The 17,979-nt window shown below is 40.7% G+C and overlaps 2 protein-coding genes across 2 annotated transcripts; one reads left to right on the plus strand and one right to left on the minus strand.

Moving 5' to 3' along the window:
• Positions 1-119: 119 nt before the first annotated feature.
• tmem177 (transmembrane protein 177) lies at positions 120-7,121 on the minus strand. Its single transcript, XM_088416107.1, has 3 exons — positions 6,957-7,121; positions 6,075-6,313; positions 120-3,222 (listed from the first exon to the last, which is right to left on the minus strand). The coding sequence occupies exons 2-3, from the start codon at positions 6,273-6,275 to the stop codon at positions 2,491-2,493; spliced, it is 933 nt and encodes a 310-aa protein (XP_088272233.1). The 5' UTR covers positions 6,276-6,313; positions 6,957-7,121; the 3' UTR covers positions 120-2,490.
• Positions 7,122-9,235: 2,114 nt separating this feature from the next.
• Positions 9,236-16,979, plus strand: mrasa (muscle RAS oncogene homolog a). Its single transcript, XM_088414245.1, has 6 exons — positions 9,236-9,373; positions 14,342-14,592; positions 14,679-14,832; positions 15,200-15,299; positions 15,368-15,447; positions 16,776-16,979. Exons 2-6 carry the CDS (start codon positions 14,400-14,402, stop codon positions 16,873-16,875), a joined length of 627 nt encoding a protein of 208 aa, XP_088270371.1. The 5' UTR covers positions 9,236-9,373; positions 14,342-14,399; the 3' UTR covers positions 16,876-16,979.
• The last annotated feature ends 1,000 nt before the right edge of the window (positions 16,980-17,979 follow it).

Here is a 17,979-nt window from a genome sequence, read left to right on the forward strand (position 1 = left end):
GCAAGACAATGGGCCTTTGTATTGTCCTTTTCAATGGCACACTGAAGTATAAGAAGATGAAGTGGAGACAGTAAGCCCACTGTTGTTGATGGGAACATCCCAAAGCAATTCACACATGATGGGCTCAGCCACAATCATGAAGTGACTGACATTTTTTTTATTTGATTTTTATTTTAAATTGTGTATGTATTCATTGCAGCGGCAAGAGTTTTGTTTCAAACATAAAGGGACAGTGTGTAAGATTTAGACTTTGTTTTCATAAAAAATGAATAAATTAAATGATTGTAAATTTTAAAAACTTGCAAATGAATGTGTTCTTAATGACCAACAGTATGTTTTAAATATAATCAGAGGTCTAGTTATCTTTAAATTATATTACATGGGGAGGTGGCACTCCTCCGGAGGCGGCCATGTTTGTTATAGCTACAGACAAGGGTAAATGCAGCACCACCAGTTGTCCGTAATGAAAAATGGTCTATATCTTAAATACTATCTTAAATACTATCCCTTTGAGGGCGAGTCAAATTGAACTTTCTATTTACAATATGTTATGCATGGGGAGGTGGCACTCGTCCGGAGGCGGCCATGTTTGTTATAGCTCCGGACAAGGGTAAATGCAGCACCACCAGTTGTCCGTAATGAAAAATGGTCTATATCTTAAACACTATCCCTTTAAGGGCGAGTCAAATTGAACTTTCTATTTACATTATGTTATGCCCCCCCCGCTAGTGTACACATAACATTCTGACAAATACTGTGTTTGCGGAAGATGAATTAGGCAGGAAAAGCCACCTATTAATTTTATTATTTTATCTCGTTGTGGCCATTTTGCCACTAGCCTGAAAATAATATCACAGTTGCTCAGAGCTCAGGTAACAACCGATCATGGCATCATGGCTTGTCTGTTTCTTGCCTTTGCGGATGTGAAATTTGCAAGCTGAGCTGTGATTGGTTATTACCAAACAGCAAGTGGCAAAATAGCTGCCTGGAGTTGCATTAAAAACAAGTGGATTTTGCATGGTAATTGATATTCCCCAAACTTAATATTAATCATAAATGTTGTTTTTAGACTAGTGGGGATGGATTCAAAGTTATTGACTTTGTCTCTGCCCTTAAAAAATTACCAGCGTTCCACACATACAGTACACACATTTCTACACTGCAAATCCTGTCCAGGGTCACAGAAAAGATGGAACCTTTCTCAAAATAACTTTCACAAATCATAAATCACATTGATAATCACTCCTTAGTCCAATCAAAGATGCGAACAAGGAACCCGCAAACCGTGAGGTAGATGTGCTATCCAGTAGGCCAACGTATCTATTCCACAATAATATTCATTACAAGCTGCTATATTTAGTTGAATCCTCAGGGTACCTGACTAGAAATGTAATTAAAACAAATATCGGAACCTTGTTAATATGCAGACTGATGACCTCGGGGAGTGTGGCGTGTTGAGTTTCAAGGTCCCACTGAGCTGGTTATTAAGATGATTATCGCTAAACAAATTAGCCAGTCATGCAAATGAGTGCATACTTAAGCACGTTTTTTCTCAGGATAAGGTTGTTTTCCTGGGATGAGTGGGGAGGAAATGAAAAACACGTGGGGATACACCATGCTGAAGGGGGGAGAAAAGACCACAGGGGAAATAAAAGGCTTGCACTGTGAATGTGATATATTGCATTAGTGCTTTTTTCCTTGGGGTATGCCGCACTTGCTTTGTATGTCAAACTCAAAAACATACAGTAGACTGCATTGTGAATACACTGCTTCCCTCATAATCTTTTTTTTTTTCCAGCAGTTTATTGAATGAAGAGATTGGTGTGCATTGCAGCACTTACAATTTGTCATTTCAATGCAGGAAATTAGATGAGAGACATGGCACTAGGAAGGCCCTTTAAATGTATTATTTGGCAACAATCAAACAAGGGGAGAAAAGACCACAGAAAAGGTGGTGTGTAGCTTCACACACATTTTGTTAACCCAGTGCTTCTCAAATAGCTGACCCAAAGGAAAAGGCTTTGTTTTTGTCATGTGAAGTTTAATTGCAATAAAAGAAGAATTTTCTTTTTTTTCTTTTTTGTAGGCACTTTGATGCACTTGGTACATACGGGTTTATGTATACCTATTCTTTTTTTTTTTAAATAAATAAAAATCTTATTCATAGTCAGTGCGTGGAGTGGGGGGCTTGGCATAATATAATTGAGAAGAAATAATAATTGACAAAATAGACTGGTTAGCACATCCACCTCACAGTGCACAGGCACTTGTAATGTATCCATTCACATTTTTTCAATTCCGGCTCTGGCCTTCCTGTGAGGAGTTTGCATGTCCTCCCCTTGCCCGGGTGGGTGTTCTCCCACATTCCCAACAAGATGCATTAGGTATATTTTGACCACTTCAAATGGCCATTAGGTGCGACTGTGAGTATGAATGGTTTTTGAAGATGGATGGAGGAATGACAAAAAAAAGAAAAAGTGATTTTATGATCTAAATCTTGTCTTTTTTCATCAGAGCGATGATGCCTTCCCTTCTGGACGTGTACGGCGTATGCTTCAGCTGAAGGATGTTGGCCGGAAACAAGTTCCCACTGGGCGCGTACATCCCTTCTCCTTTTCGTCCCATGAGTGCACGTAGGGTTTTATTTCTGGATAGAATCTTGTCGTAAAACTCCACCCCGCCCTCGGCGTAGTCGCGGGACACCCCGGCCGCCCGCCGGTCCGAGCTGTAATCGGACCACTGGGCCACGGCGTCCGAGGTGAGGAAGTAGGATACGGCGCCGAGCCCCAGCGATACAAGGTTCACCACTCCACGCAACGAAGCGGGCCCTGCGTGAAGGCTGAACACTTGCTTCAGCACCACGCTGTAGACCCAAACCCCGCCCAGGCAGACGGGGGCAACTGCAGCACTCACAATAGGTGCGCCCGATTGCAAACGCGCCACCTCTCTCGCTATGGCGAATTTCTGTGCTCGGACGGAGAACACCAGGGAGCCCTTGAGAGCCGTACCAAACTCACTGTCCCACTCCACGCCTTTTCCGTTGATGAAAATAGTCCGATTCGTAATACCGCTGTGGTCATCGGCCGTGCTGTTAAAGTTCGCCGGGATGCCGATTTGGGCCCCTGCAGGGAGCCACGGCACACCAGCGCTGACTGGGTGGAAACCAAACGAGGCGAAGGCAGAGAAGTTGTTGGATGAGCTGACATTATAGTCCTTTAACACCTACAGATGTCACGAGAAGCATACATTTTAGTAAATTGTGCTTAAAGTAAATAATGAAAAGAGAGCCTGACGCTGTCAAAGTGACCTCTGCCGTTTCCAGCAGGCCATTTCCTGCCATGCTATAAAAAGAAGAACGGTCCCTTCTGCAGCAAAATAATTCTCACACAAACCCTGACTATAAAAGATGCAATTGAAGCTGTTGCTGCTACAAATATGAGGGGAAGAAAAAAAAAAAATCACTCTTGTTCTCTGACATTAGTCCAATACAAATTCCCAGTTTTACAAGACTGTACTTGTCACATTGTCCACTTTATTTCCATTTTTTTTTTTTGTCTTTTGATTTGTATTGTTCTTCCAGTAAAGTTTAGCGTGCCATGATTTTCTTGTATGTTGTACAAGAACTTCAGGCCTCATTCTCTTGCACTGTATTTATTTTTAAATTGTGTTAAACAAAGAAGCTGACAAACATCCTTAAAACCTAAATATGGCTGTGTTTGGAATTAACCAGACACATTGATACTCATGTTAAAATGGGCATCAGCACATAACCACAAATCAATTTTAGCAGGTCTAGTGGGCTTTTCTTGACTTTTGGCTCTCTGAGGTTCTGTGTCAAAACTAATTATTTTGGGGTTTTTTTAAATGCTCATAATCCTTCCACCTTGTCTAAGGGTCTATGGTCCAGATGAAGAAAAAACGCACTAAAGGTCAAAACTGCAACCACGACACTTCACTGTAGGTCTAGTTTTCCTTTGATGTTTTGTGAATGTCAATCTTAACTTTGGAAATCTGGCTAATTCAGCCTGTGTTTCATTGGACCACAAGACATTTTACCACATGTTTGGGTGATTTTGTCATGGTCAGATATTGAAGAAGTACTCCAGCATTGGTCTTTCAACATAGGGGAGAGTGGGGTAAGATGAGCCGAATTTTACTTATTTGGTTCTGGATTCAAGGAAAAACTACATAGAAACAAAATTTAAACATATTCCATTATTTCATGATGTCTACTATAAAATGAAATGATCAGAATGCATTTCTGACAAAGCTTCACAAAATATTGACCTTTCCAAAAAAACTGGAATTGTGGCTCAATTTGCCCCAGGTCTGGGGTAAGATGACCCACATCAAGGGGTAGGTTGAGCCATAACATGTAAACTAAACAAAAAGGTTGTTTTTTTTAAAGTGAATCTGTGAATTTTTTGTAACAATCAGTTTTGAACTAAGAACAACACACCACCAACAAAAACCTGCTGTTTCAGTACTATCTAGTGACTCAAAAGACGTACTCAATATTCCAACTGTCCAGGTTGCAGTGAAATAGGAATTGTTGGTCCCTTCTTGCAGTTCCTCCAGCTTTTTGAGGTCGGGACAGCTTCTTCTGGACATCACCCTGTGGGAATGATTGTTTCTTATTGCCAATGACCCCTGGAATTCTAGAAATCGGGCACTAACTTCATTCCTCTCAAGGCTGTTGACTAAGCCGATGTAATGATGGTTCCTGCTTTTAGATGTAAATTTTACAATTACAAAGTCATCAACCTGCAGATCCGAGTCATCTGGTTCACTTTCGTAGCTGGAACTCTCAGTAGTGTCTTCTAATGGAACTGCAATATCACTCTCCTCAGAACTGCTTTCTTCTATTTTCATCTGAGCTTTTTTCCTCTTCAGCACTCTGGTCTTTGATTGATCTGTCCATTTTGTTTTTTAGTTTGCTTTTCCACTCTTCATGGGCACATTGGATTGAGAGCTTTTCAGGTGTATCAGTCGGGTTCTTTTCTTCACCCGCTTTCGGTTTGTTTGTTTCCGGGGCTGCTGTTTTTTGGGTAAAGGTAAAATCTTGGTTGGAGACGCATAGGATCCAGGATCCTTGGGGTGTGAACTCGAGGAAAAAACCCATGTTGCAGAGCTTGATACAGGTAGCTCAGCAGTACTATTGGAGGATGAAACCTTGATGCTAAACCTTTCTCAGTCCAGTTGTTAGGGGTGGGAATGTTATTTCTTGTAGCCAATTCAAAAGCCATTTCACAACATTTCTTTGGCGTAATGCCATGAAACTGCTCTGCAAGCTTCTTGACTTGGTCTGCAAGCTCTTTCTTGATCTCCTCTGAGAAGACTCTTTTTGCTTCTGCCTTATGGGATAAGTTGAACCACTGGCTCAATTTACCCCAAAGCCTTGGGCTCAATTTGCCCCATAGCCACCAATTTGTGAAAAGCAGGCTATCTTAAAAAACGTGGCTAGTTTTGAGGTAAGTGATTCACATGTTTTTACACCTTTCAAATACACCAATATGTGTAACATATAATTTTAGTCTCAGAAAATCCTGTTTGACATAACTCTCATGTTACCTAAAATGCAGAAATTTTACTTTGACAGTCAAAAAACAACTTTTCTCATATAATTAGGCTTATCTCTTTTCTAATGTGCTTACTTTCACCACTGCAAGATGGCAATGGTGAGGGCTTCCTGCCATTGTGATCACATGACCACACATAGTACGGTTGCCTAGATACAAGGGGTGGGTCAACTTACCCAGTGGCTCATCTTACCCCACTCTCCCCTAACCGTAGTTTAAAAAAAATCTCATGGCACACCACCCAAATATGTTTCAAGAAAAGTAGATGCACAAAACAATTGTATTTTCTGCCCTCTAGTGGAGAAACATTGAATTTGTGTACTAGTCACTATACATTGCTAGCAGAAATAGATAAAATCCACTAGTTGTATCAAATAACGTTGAGTAATTAAATTAATTACACATTTTTCACACCACTAACTTCACCACAGCAAACTCCAAATGTGCTCCTTCTGCAAGTATGACATCATTAAAAAAAACAATTTAAATAAGTACCTGCTGGAAAAGGTCTTGTAGTTTGTCAGACAGGGTGACTGGCTCTCCTTTGCACCATGCCTGGTAGAGCTGGCGGTACGACACGTCGGGGAAGACGTGGTAGAACATGTTGGCTGCAAAGACGCCACCGCAGCTGGCTACGAGCAGTCGAGTTCTGTACTTCTGAAGAAGCACTGAATATTTGAGGAATCTAGATGCCATGTGGTTATTTTCTTGATGTCCACTTTCAAGGGAAGAATCTGTAAGGGTGGATGACAATCTGACATGTCTTGCGTTGCAAAAATGCGCACAGCTTTGCAAGAGGACGTGACTTTTGCTGGTAAACATTTGGTCCCATGTCGAGGCCGTTTTTTCTTTTCTTTTTTATTTGTAGCCTACAGGTGTTTCTTTATACAATTACTTAATGCAATACTAATGTTTGGTAATTTTGTGTCATTGCACGGCACGGTTGTCACAGTACTTAATGTTTGTCATTTCAATGTTTTCCAATTACAACCAAGAAGTGATTTCCATACAAATATTGTAGTTATGCAATTGCAAGAAGTGACGTGCAAAATGAATGGACGCTGAGTTACCACCCAGGTATTTTAGCTGTAAATGTATGAGATACACGCGTCTTTTCATAATAATATCAATTGCGGTTATACATTTTACTAGCTTATCGTAGGCTAGTGACCAACCGCGTTTTGAACTACATTCAAATTTATTACGCTTATTCAGGCCAAGACGCGTGTCTTCACTCTGACTTTAAAAACAATCTTTATGACTACTTCACGATATTGTCCAGTTTACTCAATACATTAAAGTACCGTCTGACACGTAAATTAAAAACACTGTATTATACACTCTTAACAGTTGCTATCGTACTGAAGTGTTACTTACATGGTTTTGCTCCGTAGAAATCAAACGCCAAGCAACAAAAGCGACCGCATTTATAGAGTTTTGAGGCGCATTAAAACTATGATGTTGCCAAAATCATTTCAAGGACAGCTGCAAAACAAGATTACATGCCGACTAAATGACGCACAACTAGGTCGGAAATCGACATCGTTGCCGTACTTTTGCGGCGCGACAGTTTTACGACAGTGGACAACGAGTAGGTTAATTAGATCTCTCATAAATTAAAGGTGGCGAGTAGCGTCTTTATGTTAACGTCTGCACTGTAGTTGCAAGCCACAATAGGCTTGCTCACGCAAATCAGAGTTTTAGTGTTCTGTAGCTACTTTGGAAAAATTATGGTTTCCTTGGTTACCAATATACAAATAGTATAATTTAGCTGTCAGACATTTTCTCCTTTTATATTACTGTACCCCAAAATGGAAAAGAAATCAAATACAGTTTGTATTAAAAAATGGTAGTCACACTTAACACACACAATTTTTGTCTGTGACATTTGCTGAATCACATTCTTCATCTTTATTAAAAATAAACATAAATCCCGTGTGAAAATTATGGGGTAAAGTACTGTATTGATTAACCCAAAACTTAACCCCCCCCCCCGCACACACACACGCACAGTTCTGAAAAGGTATATTCTAGTATTCTATTAATCTGTATCTGGTATCATCCGTTTGCGGAAAGGAAGACATACTGATGTCATAAAAAATAGCAAAGGATAGTTGTGTGCATCCCTAAAAGTTGCATTATTACAGCCTAGCAACTATGTGAACATATGCATGTGTTTGCACAACAATTGTGATCAGATCTGCTGATCGCAGTCGAAAAATCCTGATCAAAAGCTGTCTCCATGGCAACAGGCAAGAGGAAGTGTAGGTAGGTGTTTATGTGCCTGATAGAGAGGTGAGCTGAGAGAGATAAAACAGACCGTAATGTCTGTGTTAGTTATGCTTTAGCATACCCGATATATGGAAAGTATCATGAACAGTGCCCCCATTTATAAATTCATTCCAGAGAGCAGCTTGCAGCACTGAGAGGTTAATGAACCTATTTTCTGGACATGCATGTGCATCAGAGCAGCACCTTCCCTCCATGTGGCCGTGTGCACTTAAATATATACTCCACAATCAGTGCACCACATGTTGCAAACTGGCAACAGCTACTATGAAGTCAGTGCTCAAATATATACCTTTTTTTCAGGGGACATACTGTGGAAAATTTACTTTTTGGGTCTCGGGAGTAACCCCACCGATCAAGTGTGACACGAAACAAACATGCAAATCTTTTATGTGCCTAGAGTTTTTCTGAAAATGTATTGGCACATCAAATCTACAATGCATGTTTTTAGAATGCTGAAGAAAACTGGAGCAAACCCACAATGGCATGGGGAGAAGATGCAAACCATACACAGAAAGGCCAGAGCTGGAAGTAAACCCATAACCTTTGCATGTGTGGTGGAGGTGCAAACCATTCTTCCTCAAATTTTATGTTTTGCTCTTAATTCAAAACAAGAAGAAAAACGGACAGAAACAAAACATTCTTAGAGATTGGGGAGTGGTTTGCACTGGATAATGATTCAATGTAGTAGCAGTTACTGAGCGGAGTTACTTGCATCGCAACTTTTTTAAGTTGTGTATTTATATTTGAAATACTTTAGTTTGGCTTGAATCACTGAAACGTGCTTAGTGTAATCATGTCTTGCAAAAAAAGAAAAACGTATTTCCAGGCCTGTTATGAGGAAGTTCATAAAAAAAAGACATTAAAAATATGTCCAAAAAGGCAACCACTTATAATCATGTTTAGTTTAATTCGTGTTGGTTGGCAGAATTCTAAGTGTCTAGGTTTAGTAATGGCTTTTTAAACTTTTGGAATAACCCTGGAAGTGAAAATAATTATGATTATGAAGCTTATAGCTACGTATATAGCTAAGTATATACGGGGAAGAAAACCCTTCTCAAAACCACGACATTCTTTCGTCTTCTTTTGACCGTACTATACTCCTTTAAAGATTTGTGGGGCAGTCCATTTCATCACGAAGGGGAGATGTATCACGACATGGTGAGATTGCTAAAGGTTGTACCTAAAAAACGGCACCAAAAGAAAGCCAAAAAGCTTTCGATTGTTTGAATCTCACAAATAAACAAGAATAAATTGGAGAATGTTTGTTAAATTAGTTTTGCGTATTGGTCAGAAATGCCTTCTCCCCTTTTTGGGCGACTCTATTAATAGCATCAGCTGTTGCAATACAAAGATGAGCTACTCGACGTATTGTTCCGCAGATGTGGGAAGCCCGACTACGACGCGAGGGCGGCGGCGTGGAGCTAAAACGGATTGAAAGAATGACTATCATGTCGTCTTCGGGGCTTTTTTGAAACTATAACTCGTCAGCGGAACACCTACCGGTGAGTAATTGTGTTGCCGAGTAATATAAAACGGGGATGTAGACGTTATTTTTGTGGATTGTCCACCTACTGGTAATGTTGCGTTCAAGTCCTGTATAAACGGCGTATAAACTGCTACTTGGGTTAGTATTATTGTTGTTGTTCTAACTACTCAACTAACGACAGTGCTAGTGATAGTTGCCGCATGTTTTGCTCTTTATTTAAAATCTGCACCGTGTTCCGTCAGCGGAAATAGCTTTTTTTCTGTAAACTTGAGTATAACGCCGAAGCCACTTAAATGTGGTATTCTTGGGCGGCTGCTGTTTGGCTTTTCTACACGATGGAATAAAGATCTGGCCTCACATCTCTGTAAATTTTCTGTCATTGACATCAGTGGGGATTTTTTTTTTGCATAGCATTTATTTTAAGGAATCCTCACACAGGCTGGCGAAGCTCTGCGCACAGATTCTTGTTGTGTTTAATCATAGGATGAGATCATTCAGAAGCCCCTCAGCTCAGGATGATGATGTACAAGATGGTCAAGATTCTGCATAGCATTTATTTGCCTGGTGCTTGGCAAATCTGTCTCAATGTGTTTCTGGGTTTGAATCTCAGCTCAGGCCTTCCTCTGTGGCATTTTCATGTCTCTTGTGCATTCATGGGGTTTCTCCGTGTACTTCCCCCTACAATCATTGAAATCTGAATTTGTAGTAAATCATAAAATTGTGTAATTTGTCACTAACTTATTCCAAAATAGTAAAGTAATAATTACAGAAAATATTCATACGAACTTTTGTTCCATAGATATAAAACAATACAATGAGAAACACTTAAAAACGGACAATTCTCATACAAGGTTACCCAAATATAATTTGAAATAAGTTGAAAACATGTTGCTAAAATATGTTAATGAATTATTTTTCCCCTCCTCGCTTCATGTTGTTGGAGCACCAGTGTGAAGTGAACTAATCTGTTTCACTTGTTTATACAGAGAACGCCCTTACCACGGGAAATCCAGTACACATTTCGACTGTGACCCTGCTTGCGTTTCGTACCTGCGTGGCTCATCTGATAACATATTTATCACAGCAGCTAACAAAAAGCAGCGGATGGGAGGATAGACATACCAAAGTTGTCATGCCAGAGTCTGTGCAAAAAAACAAAATCACTGTCATCACTGTCACTACTCATAACAATTAGTTTGATCCAAGCTAAATGTCAGCAGGAAGTACCATGCTAATTAGCTAGTTAGTCAAAAATGCATTGTGAGTGTATTGGTTATTTTGGTAAAAATGGCATCCTATTACGAATAAAGATTAACTACAAAAGATTTAAAAATTATATATTAGTTATTTATTGTTGTTAAGTGGCAGTTAATCTCTTAAAAAATAATCATGACAGACTGATTTTTAAGTTGAATGAATGATTTTCCAACAGGGAGACTTGTAGTTACAGGTTATTAGCTTGCAAGCTCTGCCTGTCAGTCCAATTTCATAACATAATTTATGAATAAATTGGACATACACCTTGCAAAGTATCAGCTGTTGATGTATGGCGTTAAGATCACTGTCAAAAAGACATATGCGTGCACGCTTTCATGATATACATTTGAACAAACTGCAGTACTGAACAAGAGGTAGCTCCAATGTTCATTTTTATTTGTATACTTTCTAATTGTTGCTTGAAAGGTCCACTGTCCACCATCACTTTGGTCTGAATAGCACAACTGGTGGCAGCAAAAGAGACTGATCTGTTTGTCCCCATGATTGCGGATGCTATAAATGATTTTCCATCCATGTGTGTGTTGAGTAAGTTTGTGCAGGGGGTTTGGCTGAGAAATTCTCCAGCCCCTGCTCATAGTGACTGGCAGGCTTTAGAAAGGAAGGAAACTTCTTCCTTCCCTCTTTTGTGCAGGCCGAGATAAGATGGCCGGTGGCCAACTGACAGCTGCTTCCCCGTTGCCCGTAAGCTTGCGCACATGCATGCCAATCTTTGTGGGTGCACACCATTGAAATGCAAAATTAGTTGTGGATTAATTACAGACATCACAGTCAGTCCAATACATTTTTTCCACTGATTTGTATGTTGGTCTTTAGGTAATATCTGAGACCTGTCAGACCTTGAATATATTACTTTTTTTTTCTTTAACCTAATTACTCTGTCATGAAAAATAATACCATTTTATTTTGATTTACTGTGCATATAAACGCATAACAAAAAGAAATAAATACATAAAATGAAAACAAAAATTAAAAGGAGAAAAGGATCTTACCTTAATGATCAGTTAATCATTAAGGTCTGCAGAAACCTAATAATGATCTTATTTGAATCAGGTGTGCTGGGGGAAGGAAAATGGAAAATATGTCATTAGCAAATTATCTGCTGCAGCTAACAGCAGCCCATGTTAGCTGAGGTTGTTACGGCATTAGTTTCAGTAAAAGAAGCGAGCAGATGGAACCACCGTCCGAGTCCATCCGTGTTAACACACAGGAATATGACTAAAACAGAGAGGTTATGATTTCTCCAGCTGATTCAATTCAGAGTGCACCAGTTTAAGAAGGAAAGGTATTCCATTTGACTAGTTTGTTAACTGCGGTTTTTGGCATATCACATACATTAAAAAACTTGGGGAAACTCGCAAGGTGCATAACTTCAGGTATTTATAGTCAAATGAACTTGAGCCATGTCACAAGGGAAAGGAAAAAAAACAACTGCTTGGAGCCATTCAGTTACACTGATGAGGCGTTCACTGACTCCTCACAATGTGGGAAATCTGAAAACCAACGTGCAACAAGTATATAACTTATGGATATGAACACAAGACAATATGAAAAGTTTAAGAATAAGAGTTATTGTGTTTTCATATATATATATATATATATTTTTTTTTTTACCGAAGGTTGGTGCGTCTTATATACAGTAACATCAGAATTTGACCCCAAAATTAAGGGTGCGTCTGATATTCTGGGAATTACGGTAAGCGCTTCTCTCCACTCGAAAAAAAGTGCCACTTAAAAGCCCGAAACGGAATATAGTCAATTAAACAAGGCCATATCTAACTTGAAATCAAGCACGTGTTATATAAGAAGAAAGCGCCATCAAGTCCTTGTGTGTCATCGCCTGACATTTGTTCACGCCCTCATCTTGTCCCTTGGCTCGCCTCCTACTTCTCCTTCTTTTTGGCACTCTTGTCTCTGTTGCGTGAGCGTTGGGCCATAAGAGTGCAATTGAGTGACACATAATGAAGCTACTCTGTCATGTTGGCAGATTGATTGCGGGCATATGGGCCTCCGGACTGCACATATGCGACCATTTGTGCAGACGACAAGTGTCAGACGCGTGTGTGATACATGGCTGTATTAACCCCTGGGTGTTCGGGGATTTTTCACTAACCTGGCTTTATTATCACCCAACTTGGGCTGACTTTGAAAGGGTTATAATGATGTTGTCAAATATAAATAGTTTTACTTTAAGGGTTATGAGGACGTCGTCATATATAAATAGTTCTACTTTCAAGCCTTCAAAATGTTCTTGAATGTAGATTTTGGATCGAAGCCTTTCGTCAACTACAAGTTCCACAGTTCTTAGCAAGAACCTTGCATTATGGGAGTCAGGCTAAGCCACTCAGTGAAGTCATTGAAAAGCTTGCAAATGTCATAAGCTGTCCGCTAACGCCCCTCGATGGTTTTGGGGTGTCAACACAAATATTTCTGTTGCACCATGTTCGTGAGTTGCTGTTGAAAGGCTTAATGCAACAATCAGGGAAAATACATGATAAAATAACGTGTCCAAAATTGACAATAGTTCCCTTTTTAATGGCAGTAAATGAGCCCGACATGGGCTAAATTTGACACCTATAGGGTGTACCTCTTGACCTCCCGTTTGCAAGCATTTAAAAGGAGCGACAGGGCGGGATATTGAAAGTCGAGGTTTGGGAAGCCATGCAATATTTTAGCCTCGCTGGTTGTTTTTTTTTTGTATGCTTTTCCTTGGATATCAGACATCGAAAAGCTCGAGTTGAGTCAAAATTTCCCCCGGGGGTTAAGTACAATCTAGTCAAAATAAAGTGTATAAATTGTTTCAAAAAGCAAAACAAGGGACTGCGATGTTAATAAAACAGGTTGGCCTTAACCGGAATAGCAGTAACCATGGTTACGGTACACGACGTGTTTGTTTCCATGTGCATGTTGTCTCTAAATTTGTTAACCACGAGCTTCAAACAAAGGTGTGAATGGAACACTGAACCGCCTTTGACTAAGTCTCAGCAGTAACATGAGAGGAATAAATGGGAATAAATTTCAGAGTTGTTTTGTTTAATCGGTTTCTCGTTTTATCAGCCAACAAACCCCACCTCTTCGATGACAGCTAATCAGAACCTTTTGTCTCCGCTCTAAAATTCTGCCCAGTTGTGTTTAGTGTTATAAATACACAAGCTGATCTTGAATCGCCTAATTTTTTTTTTTTTTCCTGGGATGGGCCCACAAACGGATTCATAATGTTGCTAAGGATCTTAACCCACTTCAATTTTGCCATTTTGATAACGGAGTCACAAAAAGATGAACAATCACAAGCGAGGTGCAAGATTAGTCAACAGCTTGGCCTTGACAGAGATTTGTGCTTGATTGAAGGCCCTTTTAAAGTACAAGGAGTTCTCGGTTTGTGAAAAAGTTTCGTTTTTACAGCGGCAACGTAACCTGGATTTGTAAGCAAGTCAGATCATGCCGCAGTCAAATTTGAGGTGAATTTACATGATACGATTATCAGTGTTTGAATAAATGCATCGCAACTTGCTAAATATTTTGTGGCGTTTTGTAAAGACCCCAAAACAATTTAAGGAAGTGTCATTCATTTACATTAAAGTCTCTTTGTGAGTTGCCAGTGGAAGCTCTGGTGAGATTAAAAGCAGCAGCCCATGCAATATTACACATTGGGAGTTTGAGGGGGCGAAAAAAAAAAAATCACATTAACGTCTTCAGTTTTCCATTACAGACGGGTGCCAAACACGAGCCGCCTTCCCACCGCTATTCACCGCTGCTGAGGCGTAACCATGGCAACCAGCGCGGTGCCAAGCGACAACCTACCAACGTACAAGCTGGTGGTGGTGGGAGACGGCGGAGTCGGCAAGAGTGCGCTCACCATTCAGTTTTTCCAGAAGATCTTTGTGCCCGATTACGATCCCACCATAGAGGATTCGTACCTTAAACACACCGAGATCGACGGCCAGTGGGCCATACTGGACGGTGAGGGAGTGGGGCCTGAACCAAGATTCAAACCCAGAACCTCTTGTCTCTGACTGTCTGTTTTTACGTGTTTAACACCCACCTAGTGCTGGACACAGCCGGTCAAGAGGAGTTCAGTGCCATGAGGGAGCAGTACATGAGGACAGGGGACGGCTTCCTCATCGTCTTCTCGGTGACGGACAAGGCCAGCTTCGAACACGTGGACCGCTTTCATCAGTTGATACTCCGAGTCAAAGACAGGTTAGACAACTAGCAAACCCGCGATTTTATCGCTTTGTTCTTCACTTTAATCAGTGTCCTTTGTTGGGGAAAAAAAAATGCTCAGGGAATTTTTTCATCACCGCCGTGACATGAGGTGACCAAGGTGCATGATTTTTTTTTTTGTTAATTTGTAAATTACTGTGAGCAACAGTCACCTCTAAAACAAACTTTGACATAGTAGGAAAGAGGAAGCGAAAACAAGTTCGTTGTCTGTTTGTATTCAGCCGCGCGTCATTTCCCTTCAGAAAAGAGATCGGATTAAATATGTGGAGGTTTGGGCCAAGCCAAGTTTGACAAGCTTTGAAAGTGTGGGCCAGCTGTATGATTTGTTGTTGCCGCCTCACAGGGAGGCGTTTCCTATGGTGCTGGTGGCAAACAAAGTGGACTTGGTCCATTTGAGAAAGATCACCACCGACCAAGGCCAAGAGATGGCTGCAAAACACAATGTAAGTACATACGACAGCAACACATTATTTCTAAATATTAACTATCATATTGCATCTGTTTGCTTTAGATAACGTACATTGAAACCAGCGCCAAGGATCCTCCGATGAATGTGGACAAGGCCTTCCACGAACTGGTTCGTGTTATAAGGTAAAACCGTCACCGTTTTTTCGTATATGAACACGCTTGTATTTTCGATTATTAGCTTCACTGAGGCATATTTTGTCTCCCGTGTGCTATGATTGGCTTGTCGACAGCAGTATACCAAAACTGGTCTTACCTGATTTCCAAGAGTCTTGTCACATGTGACTAGTTGAGATCCTGTTAAGCGTACATCAGATCAGAATGATCCCAAGTGAATTCATTGTGTTCCTTCCTCTATATGAAATTATAGCAATACTGGAATGTATACATTTAAAATGAACTTTGAAATCTTATTCATGACAGTGATTGACAAAGACTGAATTGGGACATTTTTGGCTGTAGTTATAACTTGATGTATGCTATAATTTGTTACTCTTCATATTCATTAAAACCTTGGTAACCAGTTGCTACATTCGTTTGTAAAACTGCATGCCTTTCCAAGGCGATCGGAACTCGTTCCGCGGCGTCGGAATATTGGAGTTTGTCACTGAGCATCTAAAGGGGTTTTCGGGCCAATTCGGCATCTGAAAATTATGCTGTTTCGGGATGTTTCAGCATGTTCAGCCGAGTCGTGGGAACAATCTTCACTATGAGTGACTGTTTAGCTAGCGAACCAGCGCGCAAGATGAGACGAGATCCGGAAGGGACAAACGCGGAAAAAACAGGCGAGGCGAAAGTCGAAACTTAACTCATGTGCACCTTTATCAAGAACAGCATAATGTCTCTTCGTTTTTTTTTCCTCGTCCCAACTTTGATGTTGGACATAACGGCTACCTGGGCAGAAAAGCATGAGGAAATCCATCGCGAGTGAAAATGAAAGCACCCTGTATATTTGCGTATAAATAAAGCGTGATGCCAGGCATCTCACATGGCATTGCGCGAAATGTACACCACGTAGTGGGAACAGTGACGATCGCCGCCTATGGCACGGAGAGGTACTACATGAAAGGGCATGCGCAGAAGGTACGTTGTAATTGGCCTTGCTGCGTTATGTTTGGCGTGATTTTTCCAAGCTGATGCAAAGCTTGCTATTGAGAGGAAACCGGAAAACATGCAGATTACCGGCCCTCCAGGACTGGAGTTCGACAGTATGCGCTCGACCGACGCTTCAGCAGCCCGTCGTCCGCTTGGTGTGTAGAGGTCCAAACAGCCTTGCCAGACGTTTCACTCGAACTTTGGCTCTAACACAAATCGTTTCAGTTCTGGCGTTTTCACCATGAGTCTCTCAAACACGAACCTCTCATAGGTCGGAAAATTTATGAGAAAAAAGTATACTTTACCTGCGCCTTCTTACTTTGAGAGCATGCTAAAGTCAGCGTCCTGCTTCCTTTCAGACAACAAGTCCCCGAGCGAAACCAGAAGAAGAAGAAGAAGATGAAATGGAGGGCGGAACGATCCACGGGTTCCCGCAGATTCCGCTGCGTCATATTGTGACCTCGTCCTCCGCAATCATTCCCGCATTACACACCAACACACACAAATACCTTTTGTTGTCAGGGAACTAACTCTCCAGTAGTGCAGGACTACTGGCGCACAAAAAAAAAAGGGGGGGGGGGGGGAGACAACTGGGAGGGCGTGTCTTGCCTCCATTTTCCCATGAAGGATTTCCATGTCCCACTGTTGTTATTGAACCAGAAGTACTGATGTGTTTATTGGCTGTCATCTGGACGCTATTTTCCAAGATGCCCCCACAATCATGTGTTTTGTGTTTGAATAACGACTTCTAACGGTTATCGATGGCCAAGTCGGAGGGGCTTGCCGCTTTTCATTCGGTGGACGGCACTGCGGAAAGTCATGAAAAATGTTCGAGGAGCGGAAAAAACAAAACGTGCTTGAACGGGCGGAGAAAATCCGTAGCGTCTGACCAGTGGATTTGTACGGCGTCCGCTAACGTTGAAATAGTGTAAATGAAAGTTGCTCAAGTCGGTGCCAAACTGGGCTCCCACGCCAATAACTCAAGGGAAATATTTGCGCAAAAGGGAACGCTGCAGGTCGAAGAAGACATGAAGAAAAGAAAAATGTTTTCAGTTATAAACGGGGAAAAAGTCATAAAGTTACAAGATAAAAGGTGATGAATAAGAAAACAAAACCACAAGTGTTTTTGTGCCAAAAGCTTTCATGGTTTAAGATCCTCAATTGCATTTGTCGCCCATTTTTCACATACGATAATGAAATAATAATCAACTACATAATATATATGATACATAATGCGATGCGTTTTCACAAAAGCAGGCACAGAGATTAGTTTGGAGTTTCTGCAAAAACAACCTCCTTAAGGTCTCGACTGTCATCTCCCAGTAGCCAAAAGGCTCCAATTGTAATCGAGGTGTATGAAAATAAACGATTAGTAGACGATGCTTAACACTAAAAAAATGAATGCGCCAAAACTCTTTTTTTAAACTCCGGATTTCAACTTAACAACGTTCAAATTGTTGTAGCGCTGTCAATTTTTGAGGTACCTCTACATATTGAAGATCAGTTTAAAGGGTATATACAAATCATTTTTCATTTTGTGAAAACGCATCACGTTTGAAAATA

The sequence above is a fragment of the Hippichthys cyanospilos genome, chromosome 5 (genome assembly GCF_059441005.1).
Source record: "Hippichthys cyanospilos isolate Australia breed blue-spotted pipefish chromosome 5, RoL_Hcya_1.0, whole genome shotgun sequence".
NCBI lineage: Eukaryota > Metazoa > Chordata > Actinopteri > Syngnathiformes > Syngnathidae > Hippichthys > Hippichthys cyanospilos.